At 38.6% G+C, this 26,041-nt stretch overlaps 1 protein-coding gene across 3 annotated transcripts; it reads right to left on the reverse strand.

Moving 5' to 3' along the window:
- Positions 1-1,569: 1,569 nt before the first annotated feature.
- On the reverse strand, positions 1,570-23,226 carry pigq (phosphatidylinositol glycan anchor biosynthesis, class Q). 3 transcript variants are annotated; one of them, XM_079643355.1, is made up of 14 exons: positions 23,077-23,226; positions 21,074-21,249; positions 19,059-19,248; positions 16,997-17,271; positions 16,445-16,641; positions 15,497-15,628; positions 14,218-14,338; positions 13,593-13,719; positions 12,701-12,854; positions 7,332-7,443; positions 5,735-5,815; positions 4,686-4,800; positions 3,740-3,801; positions 1,570-3,508 (listed from the first exon to the last, which is right to left on the reverse strand). In XM_079643355.1, the coding sequence occupies exons 2-14, from the start codon at positions 21,224-21,226 to the stop codon at positions 3,356-3,358; spliced, it is 1,872 nt and encodes a 623-aa protein (XP_079499481.1). In that variant the 5' UTR covers positions 21,227-21,249; positions 23,077-23,226; the 3' UTR covers positions 1,570-3,355. The 3 variants fall into 3 exon arrangements, with proteins under 3 accessions (XP_079499481.1, XP_079499480.1, XP_079499479.1); XM_079643354.1 differs by lacking the exon at positions 23,077-23,226 and adding an exon at positions 22,451-22,607; XM_079643353.1 differs by lacking the exon at positions 23,077-23,226 and adding an exon at positions 21,973-22,355.
- Positions 23,227-26,041: the final 2,815 nt, after the last annotated feature.

Here is a 26,041-nt window from a genome sequence, read left to right on the forward strand (position 1 = left end):
GGTAGATTTGGTTTACTTAGAAAATTGTCTGTTTTAATGTTTTGTAGGTTAATTTTGTATGGTTATGGTTATGTATCTTAGGCTACTCTAAGGAATACACAATGAATGAGGCATTGTTTTCTTTGTTGTTTCCTGTTCTTGTGCTAAATGTAAACAACTATGAATTCTAAACACTATTGTCCCATGTGAATCTATAGTTTTGTTGAAATAAAACCAGAGGTGATAAAAGCTGTAGAGTGCAGATTAATGTATACACATCATGGTAATAAAGAAATGAGGGGCAAAGAAGAATACACAGTATAATGCAGCGTAACTGCATGGTAACATGAGTTATAATATGACATGTGATGTACAGTAGTAAGGCTGAGTTTGATGCCATCTGTGTCAAATCTGTTTTCTTAATATCATGACTCACTTCTCTTTAGCTTTGCAGAAAGAATCTCATGAGGATAAACACCTACACACAAAGAACCAAGCACACAGGCTGGTAATGGCAGCAAAAGCATGAATCATTAAAGATAATATGATGAGTAAAGCAGATTCAGAGTGGTAGAAGGTGTATTATAGATTGACTGTACATGCCCCTTGAAAATAAGCAAATAAGAAGGGGGTCGGGGGATCGATTGATTAGGTTGAAGTGATTGGACCATTATACTATTCGAATATCCTCCAATATAATAATGAACTCTAAAAGTAGCCATCAGACTGCACAACCAAATATTGACCCCTATATAAGATCCTTTAACAATTACATTTACCTACTTTGGACTTGCACATAGACATTTATATATATTTATAATATTCAGAATTATCCAAATCTGTAACCTAATTCTATTGTTAGTTTTCTACTGTTGTTGCTATTTTATTTGCAAAAAATAAAGATTTGCTTAAAATAAGTGATTTTGACAACATTTTGATTAAACCCCTTTAATCACATGCTGTGAAAATTAAGCGCATAAAGACCAGTTTCAGAGTATTTCCCCCCCCCCCCTTAAATGCATTTTATGGCCCATCATTAGAATAGCATATAAGGTATTACAGATGAAACATTAAACACCATTAGAAGTCATTAAATCATTACATAAATAACTGAACAAAACATCGTAAATCAACACACGAGGCATGTTTAGCTAGTGATAAAGGAAAAATAAGTTTCAAAATGCACTTTTTCCTTAACGATTTAATGTAGGATTTTCATCATCAGTCCTACCGGAACTATATTTTTACATTTGTTTGATTGTCAGAAAAAGCATTTAAACACAGCTCCTATGATCTATGGAATAGTTTGGATTTATAATGATAATAATCTGAATAGAAAAGAGCGATCTCAGGATTACAGTAAGACTGGATATGTGTGCTGCAGCAGCACATGCTGTATATATAAATCTCATCAAATCTAGGCACAAAAATTCTTATTAAAATATATGAATAGAGCAGCTCTGGGGTTAGTCTCTTATTGACATTACAGATTAGATTAAATCAAGTAAGACTGTCATCATTTCTATACCAATTATTTTATAAGCTGTTTATGAAAAGATAAGCCTCATCTGAAAAGAAGAGACACCAGTATATCAAATACGCATGGATTTTATTAAATGGCAATGGAACATTTAGTACAGATCAAGTAAGAGGTTACAAAAACAAGAATGCACATTTAGACAAATTGGTTCAAAAGACGCTAAAGTACAGAAATAATTCACATTAAAGAGTGAACATTTGTTTTGAATTCTAACTCAGCACTAAGACTGCAGGCAGAGGACATTTCATTGCCTAGCTTTATAAAAAGTGGAAAAATGTTTAACTTTCAACAGCTTATGTATCGTTCACCTACAGTTTGTGCAGAACAAGGCCGACATCAAACCTCACTCTAAACTGTTGGTTAGTTTCATTTGAATCAGAGATGGATTGTTACAAAGAATGACACAACATTTCATTACAAATGACATGAATAGGCACATATATTAGAAATAAGACAAAGGCTGACAAATTCACCCTGAGCAGAATGAAGATTTGCTTCGTACCATAACAGAACAGTAACTCCCTCCATAACTGCGAAATATGGCAACAAATGAACACATAAAACATTAATCATTCTTTTAGACTACACTCTTATACATCAAAACACAAAGTATTCAAAAGAAAATATAAATCAGTTTTTCCAGTTAGTATCATTTAGGTAGACTTTTGCTAATAATTTAATTATATAAAATCTATATGATCAGTGCAGTTAAAGCATAAATACCTGATTACTGAGTGGAATCCCGCCTCTATGTTGCAGACTTTAAAAAGAAACCTGTGGTTACTGCTGTCGCATTAAATATGGAGTCTGGTTTGATGACTCTTTTTTTACTTGAGTTACTGTTGCGACATGTGTTGGTAATATCTCATTAGAGTAAGCGATGTCCATTCGTTGCAGTTCACTAAAAGTCAGTCTCACTTTACTTACTCCAAAAGCTTCAATGGTGCTTAGAGGCTGGTGCTGGAGTAAAAGTCATGGGTACAACAACTCAAATGTTTACATTCTGGTATTTCATGACTAAAGAGTGTTGTAGGGAGGGTTTTATTTTTGTCCTGGTTCCCTCTGCAAAACAACTTTAAACTAGGTAGGTTTTACAGGAAAGACCATGGAGTGGGAAAAACAGCTTGTACTTCATGTGTGTGATAGTGAGTGGTGCATCACTATGGGTTATTTGCTTATGGCACTTGAAATGGACATTACATTTAAGAAGCAGGTGCACCAGCACAAAAGCCAAGTAATGTACTGTCATCTGCATGTTTTTTTCTAATTAGTTTTTTTTCTATTAAGTCTTATCTAAGGATTAGTAATTCATCTTTCTGTCGCACACTTAAACCACACCACACAAATAGCTTTGGTCCTTTGGTGGCGTTTTTCTTTGTGGGAAAAATTGTGCTTATACATTTAGTACAGGGGTTTAAATACTCATATTATTACTAATTGATGGCCTCTACAACAAAAGAAAACAGCTGACCCTAAATCAAATCCTAAAATGATGGAAAATAAAAGTATTTTCCCCGTGTAGTGAAAGTCATCTTATGATCACAGTTCTTACAGCAGCAGGACGTGACTACTTGCTGGTTTTTAAGTTTGATGGCTTACACCGCCTTGTTCTCTGTGCTCAGAAACATTTTTCTTCTTCTTCTTCAACCTGACCAAGTGTGCTGAACTGGCAGTTTCTTGCTAACACACACTTTCTGTAACTTTCTTCCAATTTAACATGAAAGCAGCGCAACTCACATTTATTTTTACCTTTCCATCTTGTTTCACCTTTCCCCCTCTTTCCTTCCATCTCATTATGTAATCAGTCACTTCCCTTTCTGTTGTTCCCTCATCCCCTCAGTCGGTTTTAGTGGTTTTATGTCTCCAGGGATAAATCAGCTCCCCAACAAACAGTTTCTTGGCCAGGGCCGCCCACGAGTCTTTGGGGTAACAGCTGTACGTCGGCGTGCGGTACAACTGAACCACCGTGCTGCTCTTCAGAGGGTTAATCTGAGGAGGGAAACACAACAGCTCGATATCTTAAAAAACTCACATCAATTGTACTGTATTATCAGGTTAAAACGTTCTAAATCCTTTACTAAACAGACAACAATCCAGATAATTTACTCCATTATTAGAAGCCTCCGAATAGACACAAAGGAAAATACTTTAGATAGCAAAGAAATCAAGGGGGAAAGGGAATTCGATCTTTAAAAAAGGAAACTAAATGTGGCCTCTTACCTCCATCAGCAGGTGCAGGGCCGTCCCAGGCTCTTCACACAGCACCTTGAACTTTACACCCTCTGTGAAGAACATCGATAAGAGTCCAGAATCATCTATACACTCATCCACCCATAAATCTCTTTGCTATCAGGATTTAACAACCTGCTGATAATGCATCATGTTGTCATAGTTCTGTCAGTCCAATCATTCCCCGATCGCTTCGACATGAACTCATTAGATGTTCACACATTAAAAAGAGTGGAGCAGGGATGACATGTTTTTGTAGCAGAACCCTGAATTTAGCATCGCCCTGGTTCCCTAAATAAAACAATGGGATTTATCAATTGGATATTGGATTTTATTATGATATTTACACAATTTGTACAATCAGGTAATCTTAATAAATTAATAACCTTTTTTAAAATATTTTTTTTATAACATCGCTAGTCAAAGAAGCCACATCAAAATGTTTAAGAGAACATATTTTAGCCATTTTCATGTTTCATATTTGTATTTTGTGCCTCTACTCTGACATGTTTGCAAGCTTGAATGTTAAAAAAAAAAAAAAAAATAGCTTTACTTTTCTCAGACATTAGCATTATTAGAGCTAGGTACTTGCTGAATGCTAATTGGCTCACTAATGGATTTCATCTTTAGGTATTGAAATGTGGTATTGAATGACAGGGAATTCTTTGATTTAATTTACTGGCATATTTCATGTGGTAAAGAAAAAAAGTAAAAATCTCTCAGGCTTGTGTTAACCACAGAGCTTAATTAAGGCGTAACACATTAAATAAAAAGGGAAGCTGTGCAGGTGTTCCTCCTAAATAAGGAACGTTTCAGATCCTCGAGTCAGTAGGAAGAATCTGTAGTGTTATCTTAAAAAGCAAAGCACTTCCATCATGTTTACTTTGATTGAGCAGTTTTACACAAATGAACTGATCCATGACGAAAGGTAACGTACCCGCTAGTCTGTAGGAGCGCGTGATGCGGAGCGCCACAGCGAATAGAGGGAAGGAGTTGATGAAGTCCACACTGAGGTGGAGCACGCCCTGGAACAACACCACCACCAGCCGCAACTGCACAACACAGGGGCACACAGGTGTTACAAACAAACCCACCCTACTGGAAAGAATCAGGGCTGGAGTCACTTCATTGAACAAAAGTGTGAATGGACTAATGAGTGTTGTGGGTAATCCAATACAATAAGCTATTATTTGAACAGCTTTGAACAAATGTAGGCAGACATTTCATGATTGATCAGCCATCAATCACATCCTCTGCAGACCAAGGCAGTTAGGTTTGTATATGGCTTCACAGAAACTGGAGTCAGCATAATGTTAGTTAGCTTTAAGGGATTCTAATAGTGAGACATAGGTTAGATTCAATCCACAGGATATATGAAATAATGTATTTCATGTTTAAATTAGGGAGGGTAAGAAACAATTTGAGATTTTAAAACTTAATGCAGTTTCTTTTGGCTGAATCCATACTTACTAACTCCTTTTAGGTCAGTAACTAAATAAATCATCTAATAAAATGGTTCAGTATTTCTCGACCAGTTTCATTCCTGGTCAGGGTGCAGAAGGCTTTGAAACCGAATGTAGGAGTGTTTTAAAATATCTAATCATTCCAAGGGAAGAACATCTGGGGCTTATTATCGGGAAATGTTGAGGTGTCTTGAGGAAATTTCCATGGAAGAATTTGTCAGTTTGAACAAAATAAATTAGCATTTATTGACTTTACGGTAAAGCAGCCTTTAAAACCAGGAAAGACAAACCTTAAGATATAACGATATTCAAAATCTAAGGCAATATCTATTCTCATATCACAATATCAGCAGTTTTCTAATTACTGTGCTTAATTAAACTCACAAGAGGGTTTCATGATTCACAGCTTTTTCTAGATTCTGGTCTACAGCTGTAGAGGTTCGCTGTGTTTCAGAGGTCTGCACCCCAGTGAGCGCAGAAGTGAATTTCTTGCAGGAGTGTGTTTACGTGTGACTCGTCTTACCAGAGTGAAGACCAGGTAGTAGAGCGCTGTGGTGGGCAGCAGGAACAGCAGCACGGTGAACAGCAGGGTCCCAATGAAGAGCTGAAGCAACGATAACACACAAACACACTCACAGTAAACGTCTGTGCCTCTGTGCTGATGACAATGTGTGTGTGTGTGTGTGTGTGTGTGTGTGTGTGTGTGTGTGTGTGTGTGTGTGTGTGTGTGTGTGTGTTGGTGCTGGTTTTATTTCTTTGCGTGATGACTTCTGGGACTTGAATGTGTCTAAAAAATGAACCCAAAAAGGCAAATTGCACAATTAAAGTGTGAACTTGTCACCAAATGCAAATCCTAATGGGTAATAATTATCCTTCTAAACTAAACTCCTTTTCAGGCCTGTCATCCTCTCATCCTCTTTTGAGGATCTTCTAAGCTAAGTTGCTTTTATCTGCATGTTTCACAGCCTCACAGCGATACACAGAAACAGCCTGTTGTTAAAATCTCAATCCTTTGAAAAGACGCTTGCATTAAACATCATTGACTTATGAACCATGTCATATTCAAAGTGTCTAAAATTGGCTTCAATTTGACGAAAAACAACATTAAAGCGCTCAAATGTATACACTGGAGGTTAAAACAGAATAATATTTTGTAATTGCATGAGTACCTTAATTTTCGGACTATAAGGCGCACCTGAATATAAGCCGCAGCAGCTAAATTGAATGATGTGTACATATATAAGATGCACTGGACTATAAGCCGCAGGTGTTTTAATGTTTAATTACCATATGTAAGGGTTCGTGCACAGAGGGGATTGTCGGGAAAGAGATGGCTGTTTGAGGAAGCTCCCATTTATTAACATTTCAACCAACAAGTTGCATATTTGCATAACGTATTCAAGTGTTACCATTTAGTGCAATAGTAGCTACAGAACATGTACTGTGCTGTGTAAACTGTACTGTACAAACAAAAACGTTTCAACTTTCAAACTTAAACGGTGCGCCCCCAGCGCACGTTTAACACCTTTGCACAAACTGTCTCGCTCTCGTAATGTCTGTCTGTCTTGCTCTCGTTCTGTCTCTCGTACCACTCTCGGTTCCACTTTTACTTTTGCACGCTACCTGTCTCACTCTTTTCCGGCCTACAGTTTTTCCTGCTGGAGCCCGCCGCTTAAAGGTGGGTGGCGCAGACCGGCCATAGAGCCCATAGAGTTAAAGGTGGTGGACTGTAACCTGTAAAATCCATAGATTTAGGAGGTCCCCTAGTGGCCGTTAGCTGTAAAAATCCATAGATTAGCCGCACCGTTATATAAGCCGCAGCGTCGAAAAATGGGAAAAAAGGCGCGGCTTATAGTCCGAAAATTACGGTACTTTTATTTTATACTTTAATTACATTGTGCTTGTATTTTACGTATGATTATATACGTTGAGATACATTTTATAATCCCTTGGTAAAATCACAAGCTACCTGACTTCTGGTACTTCCAGTATTATTGGCTGGTAATACCTTTATTGTTTTATCTAAGCAAAACATTTAGAATTCAGGACTTTTACTTGTAATGGAGTATTTGCAAACGTTGGTCTATGTTTAGGTGAAAGGCCTTATCACTGGAGGTTACCTGGTCCAGGTCGTAGGAGCAGGAGTCCACCCTCTGCCGCAGGACGTTCCACTTCTTCCCCCTGAAGAGCCTCCAGAGAGACGAGAGGCCGTAGATCTTCAGGCAGTACAGCCTGACACACACACAGAGGAACATGTATACCACTTCATTCAAAACATTATCAATATGCACAGTATATGTACATCAGAGAAAAAAGGAGGGAAGAGAGGAGAAGTAGAGGGGGGAAATGAAAGAAATGCTTTTAGAAAAAATGCTTTTAGAAACGTTTAGTTTCAATGTAAAGCCTCTTTGAAAAAGCGTTAAATATATTTAATATCTTCTTTTATTATTATCAGCGGAGATAATTGATCTAAGTGGCTGATGAGACATTTTATATGGATAATTAAATGTTAATATTGTAGTAATAATAATAACATCTTTTTTTGATTGCTTACGTCTTTTTATAATTCATTTATTTGTATTTATTTGTTGGCCGTCACTTTGCTCTTGTGACTCTGTAAATGTCCCAACTGTGGGACAAATAAACGATTTATGATTTTTAAAATGGTATAATACTAGTATTATGAGTATAACCTGATAATTATATGCAACTGGGCAGAAATACAGTTTTAAAAAAACAACTTGTAAGGCTGTACCATATATTATGCAGCAAACTTAAAAATACTTGGCACAGCCCAACAAAAGACATGTTCACATTCTAGATGTAAGCTAGTTCATATATTCTTTTAAATAAAGACACGTTTTCTGATTATTATTAAACATGTATGAACATGGATAGTTATTACTAATTCTCTCCAATGTAGAAACTGCATGGTGACCGCAGCAGGAGATCTTTTTAGGTCCATGCATAAACATTTAATAATCCACTCTGACAAAGGCTTCTCAAACTAAATCTGAAAACAGACCCTGGCACAAATGTAGGAGCTGCTGGGGCATAAATATGCAGAAAGAAAGTGGGTAATATTTCATTATGCACCACAGCGAGGGAGCTCAGCTATCTTTAGAGCAAATGCATAATTTAGTCAATCCTCTCCTCCAACACCAAGACTATTATCGCAGCGCTCTGCCTTCCATCGCACCACGCAGCGGACCGCCACATCTACGGCTTTCATTCAGATACTACTGATGGAAATCAAAAAGAGGGGAGTGTACCTCAGAGTCAAATACACATTAAATTATACAGATTTATAAATGTATTCTCCAAACAAGATCTGCCAGGAGGGACATGTTCCGGCATGCCTTTACATGCCCTGACATGTTCTGAAATGAAAAAGGAAGATTAAAAGGGTGGGACAAACTATTTTTAGATGTTTAATGATGCACCAGGATATTTATAAATGTCATATTTTTTCATAGACTTTAAGCAACCATCTGAGCTCTTTTTTTTTTTTAAACCAGATTATACAGAAGTAAAAGTTCCACAATTTAGACAAACACGATGCTAAAAATGATGATGTTTGTATAATGTTTAAAAAAGGCCCTATAATGCTATTTTGGGGTTTTTCCCTTGCCTGTTGTGTGTTTTATAGATTTTGTGCATGTAAATGTTCTGTTTCTCCCCCCTCTGTTTGTCCGGAAGATTTAGACTTTAACGGGCATGTTGACCGGTAAAACAAATCTAACTGAAACTCTGCTGCACGGTCCTCTCGTCCCTTGGGTGTTTGTCATCTGCTGGTGGACTAACCGGAGAGAATTACAACAGGAGCAAACGCTTGCCTCAGGGAGGGAGAAAAAGAGCCAGAGCTTCCACAGCGGAGAATAAACAGAAGGGCAACCATGGCAACCATGCGTGGGAAGTCTTCTTCGCTGCTTTTGTGGCAGGAGTACAGCGCCATTTACAGGCCTGGCATATGTACTACAGCGTCTCCAGCACTTTCGAGCGGTCTCGTGCGAACGGACACGTTTCTGGTGCCTGTTGCGTGTGGGCGGAATACTTTTTTGTTAACGATTGCGGTCCGTTTGCGTTATCAGCATAAGGGGGAAGCCCGGGACACCTCTAAGCGGTTTACCAATCATAACAGTTCTGGCCATCTAACCAATCAGAGCAGACTGGGCTCTTGAAAAATAATTGCCATAAATGAATCAATAAGTCATTTTTCATGCAAATATGGTAGAAACACTGTTTTAAGTCTCTGAAACAGTGGCGTAGCTGTGGGTGGTCCCGTGTGGGCCTGGGCCCACCCACATGCACGTCTGGCCCACCCACAGCCAATCAGCGCGTTATAGCGCAGAGCTGGGAGTGAATTAAAGTATGTTTTCTTCTTGAGGTCTGCAGTGAAGCGTGTACACATTTGCTGAATATGAAAAGACTCTCTCAGTGTGTGCCCACTGTGCGACTGTCAAGGATAAACAACCTGTGGCCGCCGAGCCAGTCATGTGTAGGGATGGGTACAGGTACCGAGCCCCGGTATTAAACGGGCCCCAGGGCTGAATTATTAAAGACCGTGGTACCATTAAGCTCCGACGTTATCGGTCGGTACTGGAGAGAGACATGTAAAACATATCTGTCATATGTATTATTGCTACACAAACATTATATTGCAGTTTTAGTTTAGCCAACTCCGTTTCTAATATGCAAAAAGACAGCAAAATGCGTCTATGATTATTTTTTGTATTTTAGATCTTTCCAATCCCCGCCTGCTTGCGAGGGGGCGGGGCAGTTTACACACACGCAGCTGCTACATGCAGCAACACACACACACGGAGGAGATGGCAGAGAGAACGCGCTCCGAGGTGTGGTTAAACTTTACCCGTCTCGATGCTCGTTACCAAAAGTGCAATAAGAGTTTAGCATGTAAGGGCGCCATTAAAACGAGCAATTTGTCTAAACATTTAGCAAAAGTGCACCACATTCAGACGCACCGGGTTCGACTGTCTTTCTGGTAGCGCTGTAGCCCCCCCATCCACGATTTACGTTACGTCAGGTATACAAACATGGGTTGATGATTAGAGGTAACCGAGTTATTTATTTTGTTAAAGTTTCAGCTATTCTGTTTACAGTTCTAACCGATTATTTAATACGATGTATACGATTGTTGTTTCTTTTGATGTGAAATATTATGTATTTAATTAAAAAAAAAGCAATGTTAGTTTTGTTCACAATTTGTTTAGTTAGTTTACCTTCTTTTTTTCTCCAAAAAAACGATAAAAGTACCGTTAAAGCACCGGATCGATAAGCGGTATCGATAAAAGTAGTAGTAAGCCTACCGTTAAAACCTTAACGAAACCCATCCCTATATGTGGATGTCAGTATAACACACATTCTGAGGCCGCCGTGCCTATGTTTTGTTTTCACTGCTAGTTTATGCTTATGTTCAATTAGTGCATTCAAAAATCATTAATGAAGTTTCAGCTCAGACCCCACGCTTAATAAGTCTCCCCCTGGCCCACCTACATTTCTCCAGGCCCACCCACACAATAATTCCTGGCTACGCCACTGCTCTGAAATCTGGATTTATTTTTCTTGCTTTGTTCTATGGCATTTAGGGAAATATCTTTTGGTTTTGGACTCCCAAACAAGAAAGACCTTAAATATCACCCTGGACTCTGAAAAATTGGGATTTTTTGAGCTTGCTGGAATTTCAAATATAAATCTGACTTCCATAGGATCACTGTTAACATTATCATAAGGGCTTATATACGTTCATGTCTAAATGTCACACTGTAATGGCACAAAAAATGCTTTTCAGCTATTAAGAGAGCAGGTGTTTCAGATTTACAGAAGTTATTGGCAGCTTAATCTTTGTAAACTTGATTTCTGATCTAGAAAAGCAAACCTCTTGAGCAAACAATCAAAAGAGCCAAAGAACTAAAACAGAGTGAAGGAAACTACTTGATGCACCAAATTATTTTTTAATAACCGTATGACCCAGTTACGCAGACGTAAAACAAAAACATCTTGCTCAGCCAGATGAATTATTCGTCTTGTAGTGCCATCGACAATTCAAATGATAATAACTTTGGTATTCTCTGCTTTCTATGAAGGGAAAACACAGATGTTTTCATTACGCACAACACCACAGTGAGTATAAAAAGGATCCATTAGTTCCTACTTAAAAAGAACTAACTCAAAATATTGAGATACTCAATCCCAATTTTGACAAAGTTTCTCATTATTTATGTTTTGTTTCTCCTCTCAGTGGCAGAGAAGAGCTTACATAAGATTGTTATGAAAGAAATATCAGTTATATTTGACCCTCCTGGTACAGATAGAGGACAGTAATGGTCGTTTTGTGCCCCACATCTCCACTAAGCATGTATATAGGTCCTGTTTGTGAATGTCTGTGTTTGGGCCTGTGTGTAATGTAAAATAAGACCAGAGTGCAGAACTATATTTCCCCTCAGGGATTCATAAACTGCGTTTTAATCTTTAGTCTGAATCTCAACCAAGACTCTAAAAGACGGGTCAATAAGGAACTGTAATTATAATGACTTTACAAGAGGGAAAGAAGAAGAACAAGGTTGGAAAAATACGCCTCCTGCAGGAAGTCACCAGGAACAACCACAACTACAACTAATTAGAAGCGTTTTGGAGTGTTTAGAGTCACATTTAATCCTGGATGGTGCTGAAATAAGTTGGGATTTATCTCGAAAGAACATACAGTACATACTAGGGATGGACCATATTGAATGAAGCTGATATTAATCATTAATACTGTTATAAGTGATATTTTAGTTTGCTGCTATATCAACTCCAACATGAAATAACACAGGTATTTTCACTAGATGTCTTGAATGCTCTATTTTGAAATATTTTATTATTCTTGAATTATGAAGGCGGTTTTGTAGTGGACTGTATCTGCATTGAAAATGTTATAAATAAGAGTTTGAATTATAACTTTAAATCATTTTAAAGGACTACTTCAGAAATTACTGGTGGCATCAACATGAAAATTGCCCTGTACGCATTAAAACATTTCATACATGCGTTTAAAGGCTTCATAAATAAATAAATGAATCATATATCTCTATTTAATTCAACAATGGAGTTACTTATCTTAAGGGATTTACGTTTTGTTGTTTTTGAATTATTTTTGGCATAGTTCTGTTTTACAAGTTATATAACACAAAGCCAATACATAAGTTCATTAAGACATGAATTATCCCTTTCTAGTTTTTATTTAAATAAGAGTGCACTCCTATTCTCCTGAATAAAATAAAAGTCGTAAGCCAAGTGGAAGAGCAGGGGGAAGGGGGGGAAGAGGACTAGAGTGAAAAAATGAGTTTTAAGGGCTTTGAGTTATTATGGTCGAACACCTTCCTCCCCTAGCTCTTCACTCACTGTTACATGCTTTAACAGAGCCCCTTACTCTTATTGTTACAGCGGTAAAAAGGCATGAGCTAGCTGTGGAGCTGTGCTGAGGCCTCACCTGGCTCCGTACACGTAGAAGCAGTAGATGTGGAAGGTGAGCAGGGCCACCATGTCGGAGAGCAGCGAGAGGGCGAAGGTCAGGCCGAAGCAGGCCGACAGACCCCCGTACCACAGGATACCCTCGATGAAGGGGGACATCAGGTGGATGTAGCCTGGAAGGGAGAGGGTGCATCAGGGAGAATGAAAGCCTCTCACGGCCAGGAGCAGAGATGCTGCTTATATCTTTCTTTGGCATGGAAGTGATCAGCACGCTCAAAAGGTCTACCATGATTATTTAATGCTTCATCATTTCCACAGCAACGGATCAAGAGAGGGCTTATCTAGCTCTGAATGACAAATGAACACATGAAGATAACTTTTGCTTTAAATAAAATATATATTTTAGTGTCTAGAAACAGACAGCGTTTAAAGCAACATATGTATATGTTAAAACAACAAACAGGGCATTTCTTGCTCATTGGTATTTCTTAAAATCTTTCATTTAGGGTAAGGGTCCAGGGACAACAACCAAAGCTGGAGACAGGACTAATTCTTTTTTATTTAATTGTATTGATTGATTTTGGTTAACATGAGTGATGGTGTAGTTAAAACACCACAATGTTGAAAATCAAGCCTTTTAGAAGGAGTATATTAACATATCAAAATAATCTTTGCATCCTAACGGTTAATATGAACTATTCTCCAAACTGTGAGGACTTTGTAAAATTCTTTGTATCAGTCATTGTCAAAGCCCTCTCTGTGTGTGTGTGTGTGTGTGTGTGTGTGTGTGTGTGTGTGTGTGTGTGTGTGTGTGTGTGTGTGTGTGTGTGTGTGTGTGTGTGTGTGTGTGTGCGTGCGTGCGTGCGTGCGTGCGTGCGTGCGTGCGTGCGTGCGTGCGTGTTGAGACTCACTGATCCAGAGGTGAATGTGGTAGAGGAAGAAGCGGCCTAGCACCTGGTCCAGGGCCCGGTTCATCTTCAGCCCGGCAGGAGCTCCCATCAGCCACTGCAGCAGCTCCTCCAGCTCTTTGGCCACGTGCTGAGGAGGGAACAGTTAGGTGGGATGAGGAAATCCAAAAACACCAGCTCGTTCTTTTCAGTTTTTATTCTCCAAATATCTGGAACAAAACACTGAACTGTAGAAAACTGCAACTGTCTCGACATTTCTGTTTCCCTCTATTCATTAAATCAAAGAACTATTGACGCTTAGAGAAAACTGTACATTTATTATTATTTATTTGACCTGTCGTATTGTATTCAAGCTTATATTCTCTCTGCCTATTAATGACTGTTTGAATTGTAATTTAATGTCCTTTCATGATATGTTTCTCTTTCTTGTGTTACACAAGATCATGCTTTTTAATGTAATTTTGTAAGCACAGTTGTATTTTAAAAGACTTACATTAAAATGTCAAGGTTTATTAGGTAATTTACTTTACCCAAACCTAAACTTTCTTGCTTTAACTTAAGAAGCCTTGTTTATGTGATTCAGCAACTTAGACTTAAACCTCTGATCTGATCTGTGTCACACACTCACGTCGGCTGCAGGCACCAGTGTGTTGGCTAACATGCTGATGTGGTTGTCTTTGTACAGCCACCACATCAGCAGCATGCCGAGAGCCACGTCCAGCAGCACTGACACCACCATGTTCGCCTTCCTGGAAACACACGGAGAGACAATAGAAGTGGTTACAATAAAATAAGCAAAATAAGAAATAAAACATTAAAAGGTCCCAGGTCATGGCCATTTCTACTGATCATAATTCCATTGTTGAGGTCTACTAGAATAGATTTACATTGTTCAATGTTCCAAACTCACATTGGTTTTCTCATACAGCATTTCTGTATAATATGTGTATTCACTCTCTGTTCTAAACGGCTTGTTGGAGCTCCTGCCCCGCCCTCCCTATGAGCCCACTGTGCTCTGATTGGTCAGCTCGCCCACTCTGTTCTGATGAGTCCACCACCGTTACAGCGGAACATCAGTGATTATGTGTTACAATGGCGTTATCAACCAGAAAATGACAACAGTAATGACAAACAGATGATAATGCTGCGTGGGGTCTGGGTGCCGTGTTGACGGGACGTTGCGGGGCTCGCTGCTGCGAGGAGCGGACAGTAGGGCTGAACGATATATCGTGTCATGGCAATAACCGCGATATTCACATCGCAGGGACATGCACATTTTTTTTTAGTACGTTCGATATTAAGTAGGTAAATTAACTCAAACGCGTCATGTTACAATTATTTTGCTGCTTGCTAGAAAAGGAAAATGTGCTGCAGCACCCCCATCTGCGAGGCTCCACTAGCACCCGCAAACTTCCACTTCTAATCCAATTCAACGACCCGACTGACACTTCAACATAAAACCTTTGAGACTGTATGAGGATGTTTTATACGGTCGATGACCGCTGACTCTTCTAACCTAGGGGCCAAAATAGATCACTAACAAGTGCTTTAGTAGAACAATAAACAATCCTTATCAACACTGTTTCACGACACATTTCGTCCTCGCCGTGGCTCAAAAACTGACATCCAATGAAAAGTTTGGTCTCATTTTGAACCGGAGCATCCGCAGATTCATTCTATAATCGCTATGCTACGATCCACTAAAGTTAAGAACGATACAACATGAATAAATCCTTGTTTTTGTAATCTTTTGGGAGGGACAATTAAGTGAGATTGAAATATTTGTTATTCATTTCTGAGGGGAGAGGGAGACACACCTGCAGGAGAGATCTACTCTCCTCTGAGGTGACCTGCTTGCACTGTTTATAACATGAGAGAGTTTCTGTGTTGCTTTGACTAACTATCACCTCATGAATTCCGTGTGTCCGGCGGCGGGCTTCTGCGAGCTGAGCGTCCTCATGTGCTCCGTCCTGTAGCTGAGCTGCACACAGGTGGACAGCTTACTGCTCAGGAAGCGCAGCGGGGACAGACTGAAGACCCTGCAGGAGAAACATACAACATAAGGATGATGTTTGAAGTGTGCTGCCTCACATTGTCAGTCAGTCACATTAACATTTGCAGAACTGTGGTGATACAATTTGGTTGTCGACTAATTGATCAATTAGTAGAACATTTTAAAGACTTAAAGGTGGGGTAGGTAAGTTTGAGAAACCGGCTCGAGATACACTTTTTGTTATATTCCATGGAATGCTCTTAACATCCATAAAAATGTTTAATCTGAAGCCGTAGTACTGTAAAAAGCACGGCCAATCATTTTAGCCGGCCGGCTAAAATAACTGGATGGCCTAACTGCCTGTCAGCCTTCCATCTGTGCACAAACTTATCTCATTAGGTCATGTGCGTGTTTGTGTGTGTTGGAGGAGGGGCTCTGTGAGGAAGTGGCAGATTTTTTCCAGTTGTGTATTTTCAAATTCTAGCGCACTCGAGCTGGTTTCTCCAAAATTACCTACCCCACCTTTAACCAACGGGAATTTATATGTTTCACTATTTTCTGAAATGTTCTAGAGCAGAGGAATAATATCTTAATTTATTAGAAAGAAATATGAGGAATTATATATTGTTAAGCTAATCGTTGCAGGCCTGATTTGATTATACATCTAATGTTAAAGAAATGTGTAAATATACTCTGCACTTTATCACTTTGCTGTCTTCCGGTTAGATGCTCTGTGCAAAAATAATAAAGCTGAATCAAATATCCTCTTACTAAGCCTGTTGTTGGACTCATAGCTGCCCGTTCGACTGGCTTTGTCGACATTCACTCAAATGGAGCACATTGCCTCCTCCCCCCCTCTCACCGGATGTCACAGATCCAGGTCCAGATGCTGAGCAGCCAGCGAATCAGCACGCAGAGCGGCAGGGTGGAGTGTTTCAGCAGCTCCACGATGATGCTGGCCTCTCGACCCTCAGACTGCCAGTGTGTGGACTTCAGGGGCCCGTCGTCGTATCGGTCCAGGAAGAACAGAGGCTGGCTGAGGGCCACCGAGCGGAACATCTGCCCAGAAGAGAGGAGGGGGTTAGGGATATTAATGGCTGCTTATATCCATTAACATGCACTTCACTCTGCACACCCTCTGGGAACAGGTCGAATATTTGATGATTTACCTCAAATGTGATGCCAAACTGTTTAAATGTCATGCTGCATTATTATTCTTTTCTTTAGGATGTGTTGCTGCATTGTGGGAGAAAAGGCAATCTTACAATACGAGCCCAAAGAAAGAAATTCCTAGCATTTCTAAAACCTTAAAAAACAACAAATTGAAAGTAGTTTTTTCTCAGCACGTGCACAAACTCTGTATTACATGATAGAAAACCTCAAACAGGAATGACATGAGGCACTGCTGGTGTACCTGTCTCAGCTCAGAGGTTGGGTCTGTTTTTGGGTCTGAAAGGCCGTTCTCGATGGGGTGAAGCTGCGACAGCATCACCTTCCTCTGCTCGTAGTGGACGAAGATCACCTTCTCCTCCTCATCCTCCTCCTCCTCCTCTTTTTTCTCCTTTTCTTTCTCCTTCTCCTCCGCCCTCTTTTTCGTCTTCTTTTTCCCCTTCTTTTCTCCATCACCTCCAGCCTCGCCATCAATCTTATCCGCCTTCTTTTTAATCTCCCGTGGAATTACTCTTCCATCTGGCCACAACAAAGTTACAGTCATTCAAAACGCTTTATTCATTTCACTGAAAAGGAAGTCCTCCAGAGGTTTATTAAAGCATTTGACACAAATAATAATAATAATAATAATAATAATAAGTAACCCAAAATGGTTATGAAACAATATTTCAAAATGTGGATGTTTTATGCAAACCCAGCCCAAAAGCCATACTCGTTATTAAAGTTAATTTGGAATTTATAAATAAATGTGAAATGATGTTATAGGTTATTTTTTTATTTCATTTGTTACATTTATTATGATTATTTGTTAATTATCATTTGTTTCTGTGACTCTTTTGGCTTCACAGCCTTCATATTCTGTTATGAATGATATTGCTTTCCTGAGGCCTGTACGACGAAGCCGGATTTTCGCTTAGTGGGCTAACATCAGGGAAAACTCGGGGTTTCCGGTCCTACGACGCTGGTTCTCTTTTTAGCGGGCTAGATCTCCATGGTAACTTATGCTGAGCGGCTAACCTGGTCGGGAACTGGGGGGTATACTACGAAGCAGGATTTTTGTTTAGCAAGATAACTTCCGGGATTTCCGGTACTACGAAGCTGGTTCACTTTTTAGCGGGCTAGATCTCCATGGTGACTTATCCTGGAACCTAGTCTGTGCTCCGAAGCAGGATAGGTTCCAGGATAAGCGATCAACTGTGCGGAGTTCTTCTTCTTCTTTGCTTTAATGGCGAATCGCTTCTACTTGGAGCATATCGCCACCTACTGTTGATTTATTTAATGTATAAACTGCCCATATTGTTCATGTAGAACAGTGTTCACGTAAGCCTGCACATTGATTTTATTTTTCATTGAATGTAACCGTTTCAATAAGGATAAATCTATTACAGGTTGAGGTAGAAACCATGGTGGAACAGCTGATAACCACAGTGTGCAGAGTTTAAAGCAATCAAGTCATATTACAGGATAAAGGAAATACAGTTCAAACTGCCGTTGCAGTTCAAATCAGACTGTGTGAACGTGAAAATGAATAGAATATCACCTCCCATCTTCAGAGCAATCTGACTATTATAACATTAGCATTAAGAAACTTACTTAAATATCTGCCACAACATAAGTAACCGGATCAGAGTAACATTACGTACAGTCCGCAGCATATCACATCATAATGTATCATATATTTCCTTATCTGAGTCAGCTGAGCCGTATCTGGCCGTGCAACACTCAGTGTCACATATTTTATGCAGAAGTATTATTTTAAGCAACACATTAAGTTGAGGAAACACTTGAGTCAAATGTAATTAAAGTCAGATCCACTCGTGTCTTAGACGGGGCAGTGATATCACAAACCTGTTAATGTACGCATTCAAACACTTTTTCTGTTACCAGCTGTATTCACCTTGCAGGTGCAGCTATGTGGCTTTTATCCTGGTTAAAGTGTTTAAGTCATGGATGTTTAAAGTTTAACTTCTTCATATTTGACTTTTCATTCAGGAAGTATGACGCTGCGCTGTCAGTGCGCTTCTCAATGTTTGTGATTGGTCGATCGCTCCAAATACCACCCCTTTCATGTGAACGCGCACCTAACTAGATAGGACACGGCTGGCTTGAGCGATCCACTTGATAACCCGCGTCGTAGGACCGTTTAGCGAGAGCACGTATGTTTTGGATTAGGCCAACCGGCTAACTCAAACATATCCAGGTTATGTTGAACCAGCTTCGTAGTACAGGACTCTGGTGTTGTCTTTATTTACTTACTAAAGTTTTTACTGAAATAATACATGAGAGTCTCAGTGTGTGAGTCTTACTCTGATCCCGGCTGAGGACCTGGCAGTTGAAGCCAGTCTTCCCCAGCTCACGGTTGATCTGGAGCCAGCGCTTCTGGGGGAAGATGGTGCTGAGGTCTCTGAGGAAGCTCTCCATGCCCTCCTGCCCCTCTTTGGGGAGACTCCATGAGCCCAGCACCGACAGCTCCAACGCCCCACTGCGGGCCTGGATCTGGGGAGAAGAGGAAGGAGTGGGGTGGGGTGAGAAGAAAAGGCAAGACGTTCACGTTTTGGACCTTTAAGAAGCAGTGTTCTAAGACTCTTTTTTCTGGGACATTTTATTTTCAGTTCATTGACAAACTGAGCAAGATGATACTTCCACCTATCATCTTTGTTGTTACTAGGAAATGCAGGGGTAGACATTAAGGGTCAAATTCCACTGGCCCGGAGCATTCGTCCAAAGAATCGACTAATAATTAAGAAAATTAACACATTTGTTGCAATAGTAATTTATGCACAAACTACATTACTACTTGTACTACAACATTTGAATCATCAGTTCTTCCTCATTTTCCTCAATTGTTCATATTTGGTTTATTAATATAATTATATTGTGGTCATTGTGAAAACATTTCTGCTATTATCATTATTGTGAGTATTATTATTTGTATAATGCGCTTTCTGCCTTCCTGTCATTAGGAGTTAGAAATGTAATGGCTATGTAATTGATTAGATTAGAACCTTCATTATCCTAAACTGCTGGGACATTTCCCTATAGCCAATACCTTTATATTTTCTACTCTTCACTTACTTGTCAGCAAGTCGGCATTGATGTATAGAGCCGACAAAAGACGTTGTTTATATTGGCATCATATTGAAGCCAACTCCATCGATCAAGCCAGTGTGGCTGGAACTTTCTCTCCCTCTTCTTCTCATACTCCCTGTCACTCTCCTTTAACTCCTCCAGTGACTTTCTTTTATTTGAAGATTGTGGCCGGTTACCGCTGGTATTAAAAACGAAACAATTTAACAAAATGCTTGTCAAAATACCAACACCACAGGACCATTTCTTTTTTTAAAGCAATATTTTGAGTGGCCCGAGTGGGCAAGTGGAAAGTACGCTATGCAGGCCCAGGGTGTCTAAATAGTGCTTCCGGGCCAGCGGGCCATTTATAATGTCGAGCCCTGGGAAATGCTTAGCAACTTGGGAAACGGGTTGAAAATCAGGTTTTAAAGAGCAGCAGAGAGAGAAGTTAAAAATATCCAGGTATTTATCTTTCGGAAAAAATCATGCTTTTCTTTGTGACTAAAATGTCTAGGGTTGTACCATTATTATAATTGTTGTATCCACAGGTGTAGGTGAATGAAGGTCAATTTACAAAAAAGTCATAGTTATACAACTGTATAACTATAATTAGAATTGTATTTTTAAACGGTTAAACGCCACAAAATTGGGGTTGAACTGAATATTTGGTCAGTTGAAAACATTTGGAAAATTTGGATTGTTTTTTTCAATAGATGTTGACTTTCGGCCTGAATAATGCTCCGGATTATGGTACATGTTTGGATCAAATCAGTATAAAAAAGATCCTATGCAGCAAACACTGGAAAATTATTCTACAGATAAAATAATACTAATAATATTAGTGTAGAATCATTTGTATCTGCAACTGTGCACAAATACCAGCTTTGAAAGAAAGAAATTCTGCGCAACATTCAGATGTTGAAATTAAAATGTAAATGTCCATGTTATGAATAAAACTTTGATACTCAAACAAATATAATGAAAGCTCTACTAAGGTGTCCTCTTTATATGAGTCAGATAAAACAGTAGAACTGTTAGTATCGGGTTAAAAACAGGTTTAATTGTGCCGCAGATTATTATTATTTTGAAATGCATAAGGTTAAATTATTCCTTGAGGAGTCAAAACATGAAGCCTTCAAAACATGAAACCTTCAAAACACTAAGCGTTGTTACAAGACTTTCTAGGTTTTACAAAGTCACAGTTTTTCTATCTGGGAGGACACAGGGGTGTCTTCAGTGCTGCTGCGCGTACCTGCTGGATGTACTGTTTGACCTGTCCCGGGATGAATGGGTAGTGGATGACCGCCAGCACCACGGCAGAGTCATGGCCGGAGAGCCAGCGACCGACCAGCAGGCCGCTGTCGGCCCGGTTACAGCACTGAGGGAAGAAGATCTTCAGCACCATGACTTCACTGCAGCTCTGGTGATCTGAGAAAGAGAGGAAACAACAACTAGATGAGCTCTACAGCACAGAAAGAGGCCAGCTGGCTGTATTCTAGATGCAGCTTCCTGTCAACAAAAGATACATCTTAATTCATCCCTGAAGGATTCAAGTGCGAGAGAAACAAAAGCAATAAGACTGAAGGACAGGATATGCCTGGAAAGAGTTCACAAAAGGATACTAAGAATAAAAATAAGAATATGAATGTAAGCAACAGTAAAAATAAGATTAAACGAGTGAATATTTTTTATATATATTTTTAAACAAAATCCATGAATGCAACATTAGTCTATCTTTCATTTATTAGTGGTATCTCTTTCGTGTGGCTCTCAGTACATTAGTTCCTAAAGATTTCAACCTTTTAAAAACAGCTTACAAAATATATTAAAACATATTTGTTTCAAGGGCTACACTGAGAAAAGGTTGAATGGAAAGCTAAAATAAAAACCTTGTGTAAAGCTGACCCCGTTAAAAAAGCAATAGCTTGATATTTTAATTAGGGAATATTTAGATGCTTTAAGGTTACTTTTTGTATTTTTAGTTTATTTCGAATACATTACATTGAATTGGAAACCAGAATGTCCTACACTGTCGTATTGCTACTTGCTTTTACTTCATATAAAAACCATCTTGCACCACTGGTCACATTTATCATAAATCACAACATTTCAAGTACATACAAAAATATTTCTAATGTATATATAAAATACCTGATGTCTGCCGAATCGAAAAGTAGATCTTTGACATTCATGAGAGATATTTCTGTTGTTAAAACTGCTCTACATGAATGCACGACGGCTGGCAACTGGTAAAGTGTCCTGATTTTGAATGGAGTTTGGTATGAACGGAACTGAACGGAACTGGACGATTGGCCTCCTTTTATGCCCTTCAAATATTGAGTTTGTAGCGCGTTGTTGTGGCAACATAAACCCCGGGGCTAGATTATTATTGATGTCAGTGACAGTTATGTCAATTAAAGGGTTAGCACAGGAAAGTAGGTTAGCTTGAGTGTTAGCCAGCGAAACATAAATGTGGCAAATTACCGTTAAAATAACAGGAATGTACTAAACGTTTATTGGAAAAATTTGTAAATTAACGACGATTGATAACACAACACAAATGAGAGGTAAACGACAAAACTGCAGTATGGAGACCAGTTATTGGTGTGTACAAAATTACAATATTTACCTTCTTTAACAACGACCAAATATTTCACCTCCCATTTATAACGTCGAGTGGAGTTATGATCATGGGTTTAGTGAAGACGCCATATTTTTTGTTGATAGTCCGTTGCATAAAACTGTCCGGTGAGAAGCACAACTGTAATATTTGGTTCCGTTTTCCCTCCCGTCGAGTTGTTTTTACATTTTCACGATTTAAGCAAATAAATAGACCGGACAAACTACAGTTTGGCTCCTTTCATATGTAAATGTTTACCGGAGATAATAAAACGACCAAAACTGTCAACTTAGGTCAAAGTAGACATGATAAAAAAAATATCCCCCCAAAGAGTGAAAACAACATTATAAAATACGCCTGACTGAGAACCTGTTTAAGTATATATTACAAGTAACAGAGGTAGAATTTATATAGATTATGATTACTTTACTAAATAAAGACGATGAAGTGTTTGGTTAGTATTTGGTCAACATTTTCAATTAGAGAATAATAAATTAATATAATAAAAAAAACTAACAAGGTAACAGAACTCAAAGAAAATCGAAGAATGTAAACTTTGTTATGTTCTTTCTTTCTAAGGAAAAACATACAACCTAACTATACAATAGTACTTTATTGTCAAACTCTCTACTCACCAGTAAAAGTGTGGGTGCTGCTGTTAGTGAATGAGGAGTTGGCCCAACTGTAAAGAGCTTTATCTCCACTGGAATGACTCAGCAACAACAAAAAAGAGCGCAAAGAAAGTGTCCAACAGACTATAATTAACACACATATTCCAGGCAGATCATGGCTATATTAAGCCTATCATTTCGAGACACAATTGAAGATAGTTAAAAGTGAAATATAATCATTGTCTTTGAGCGTTTAAAGAAATCAACATTAAAACAAATTACTATCTGTCTGCCAGCCACACTCTTTGGCATGCTCATATCATAATCAATCATAATCTCAACCATATTTCAAAATTGAAAGTCGGTCATGTGCTGGGGGGTGGGTAGTGTTAAATATTTTCTTTATTCTCGCGTCCAGGAGAGAAGCTTTAAAATGAGACTAAATGGAGTCTCTGAAAAGATTCAAATGGGATACTTTAATTAAAAAAGGCGCGGTAGTGTTACAGACAGAATATTGTTCCGGCAGAAAACAGCTGTGATCTGGTTCTCCTGAGCAAGAAGAAGACAGCGGATCTCTCCTCCGGCGCTGCTATATATATCCTCTGCTGGCTCCTCCCCGCCAGCCGGCTCACCTCGTCTCCAATGTCCGTTATTGCATTTAAACAGAGGATAGGTTCTTTTCACATTCAATATATGCTTAACACGCCGTTTCTCCTCATATTCTCTTTCATCACTTTTCATTTAACACATTCTAAACGCTGTAATCAATACTAAACAATACTTCTCGGCTCGTTTGGTTTCCGGTCATTCCGGATGTTGCCACATGCTACTCTCGTCTGTAAACAATAATGTATTCAAATAAACTGTACTTTCATTTAATATTCAACATGGTAGTATCTCGACATCTATCGTTGTAGTGTTAAATCAGTAGGTTTCGGTTTTCACCACACCAAGTCATTTCGCTTCTCAATTCACCTCTTTAGGAAATCGTATATTAGCCACATGCTACATGCTAACCGTAGATGAAGGATTTTCAGAATAAAAGCTTAACTGCTTGTGCACAAGAATTTCTGGTTTTTCAGTATAAAAGAGCGTTTAAACTGACGGTATGTTTAAGCTACATTATACCATCAAAACATTGATTTTAATTTCTAACAGTCCCTCCTTACACACCTAAAAGGTGTGTATAATACTGAAATCAATGAGTTCTTCATCTGAACTTCGCATAGTACATATCTCATATTACAAACATACAATCTAAATGGAATGGTTCAATAGGCTTAACTTTACAAAAATACAAAATAAATTATTTGCCTGGTTCAAACCTAAAAGTTGTCCCTTGTGTATAACTTCTAGTGTTTGCATTCAATATCATTCTTCAAAATAGCAGCAATGGCTTGGTATCAAAACATTTCTTCCTCCCTCCTTTCACAGAAACCGTTCTCATACCACACTCAGTGTTAAGGCACTTGTTTTTACAAAGTGAAAAGAAACAAACCATTTTAGAATAGCAATGATTTATACAACATGAAATCTACCATATTAGAATAGTATAAAATAATAAAGTCAAATAAAATGGACTATCTTAGAATAGTGTAAAATTAATTGGAATAATAAAAATATACTATCTTGGAATAGTATGAAGTAAATTGAAATGGATTCACTCCATTTTAATTTTGCTCACTTCTTCACATGATTTCTTCATTTAAAGAATCACATCGGCTGGACATTCATTGATCAATCTCATCTCCGAACATCCATATCATTTAAACTAACTCATCATTGTCATCAACATCTGTATACGGGGTGGGTCGTCTTGTTCTGCTAGCATTTGTAACCGTCTCCTCCTGAGAAATTTACCCTCCCTCCTTTCATACCATTTAAGGTATGAAAGTAATATGTTCTCTAGAAGGGGCCGTCGTGATCAATCGGTACGTTCTACTCTGGGGTACGGCATTCTAGACAGTCATTTCTGGGAGAAGATTTTGGTCAGTAACAACAGTTGTAGAGTTTCATCACTTAAAAGTTCCTACTCAGTACCTTTGGGTGGTCTGTTCTAATGCAGTGATAAAGTCCCTGAAATGGTGTGAAAACTTGTGGAATATCAATAACTCATTATACCAATTTATTTTCAATTATGGTCTACTTAAATAACTATGCTAACCCCTTTTACAGTGTGTGGAACCTTGGGTGCCCGAGCATGTGATAATTACTCCCTCCTTTAACAAGGATTTTAAAAACAGAAGTCATTTCATTAATGGTTTGTAGTTTAATTCAGGAATTTACACCTATGGTAGATATGTTTCTCCTTTAAATAACATCTCTAAAAGTCAGGTCATCTGGTGAATGGATGACCTTTAGGAGCTGGTGGCGCTTGTCTTTTAAAACTCATACTCTGGTGCCGTGCGCTCCCTCTGAAGCTGCAAGTAAGATTTAAAACATCTGCAGGGTGGGTTGAGCGACCCCTTCTCCCTAAACAATGTTTGTTGTAACAAATATGCACCATCACAATGAGTGATCCAAGGCCCCGCATGTATTACTCCCAACTACATTAGTTTTTTTTTTAAATTAAACTTTGCTTTCGCTCTTTGCCCAGTGTCATTTTAAAACTCTACATCTTGGACGAAAAACAAATGTTATTTCCACCTTAATCTTCCCTCTTGAGGTAATAACCATGCTACAATGGAGATATCAATACTCTAGATTGGAATACTATCTTTGGCTTGGTACTAGCTCTACCTTTAACATTTTCCATACAAATAAAGATTTGTCTGCTTTTATAGAGTGGTTACTAAAACCATCCCTTTAAACTGTAGGTCTATACTGTAACAAGTTCAATCTTCCCCAAATTCACACATGAACAAAAAAACTCTTAAAGAATAATTTGTTCATATGATGAAAAGATTGAATAATATGTTCTACCCTCAGTGTGTTTTTAGGGTTATTTAATAGTTTCCTCTTTTTTCTTTATAAATTCACCAATTGATTA

The sequence above is a fragment of the Notothenia rossii genome (genome assembly GCF_949606895.1).
Source record: "Notothenia rossii genome assembly, chromosome: 8".
Taxonomy (NCBI): Eukaryota; Metazoa; Chordata; class Actinopteri; order Perciformes; family Nototheniidae; genus Notothenia; species Notothenia rossii.

Coding starts and splice junctions, on each gene's coding strand:
- pigq (XM_079643353.1), bottom strand. CDS start 22,009: ATGTCAAAGATCTACTTTTCGATTCGGCAGACATCAG. Junction 16,642..16,996: donor CAACCTCTGAGCTGAGACAG/GTACACCAGCAG, acceptor TCTTCTGGGCAG/ATGTTCCGCTCGGTGGCCCT. Junction 7,444..12,700: donor TTCTACGTGTACGGAGCCAG/GTGAGGCCTCAG, acceptor TGTGTGTGTCAG/GCTGTACTGCCTGAAGATCT.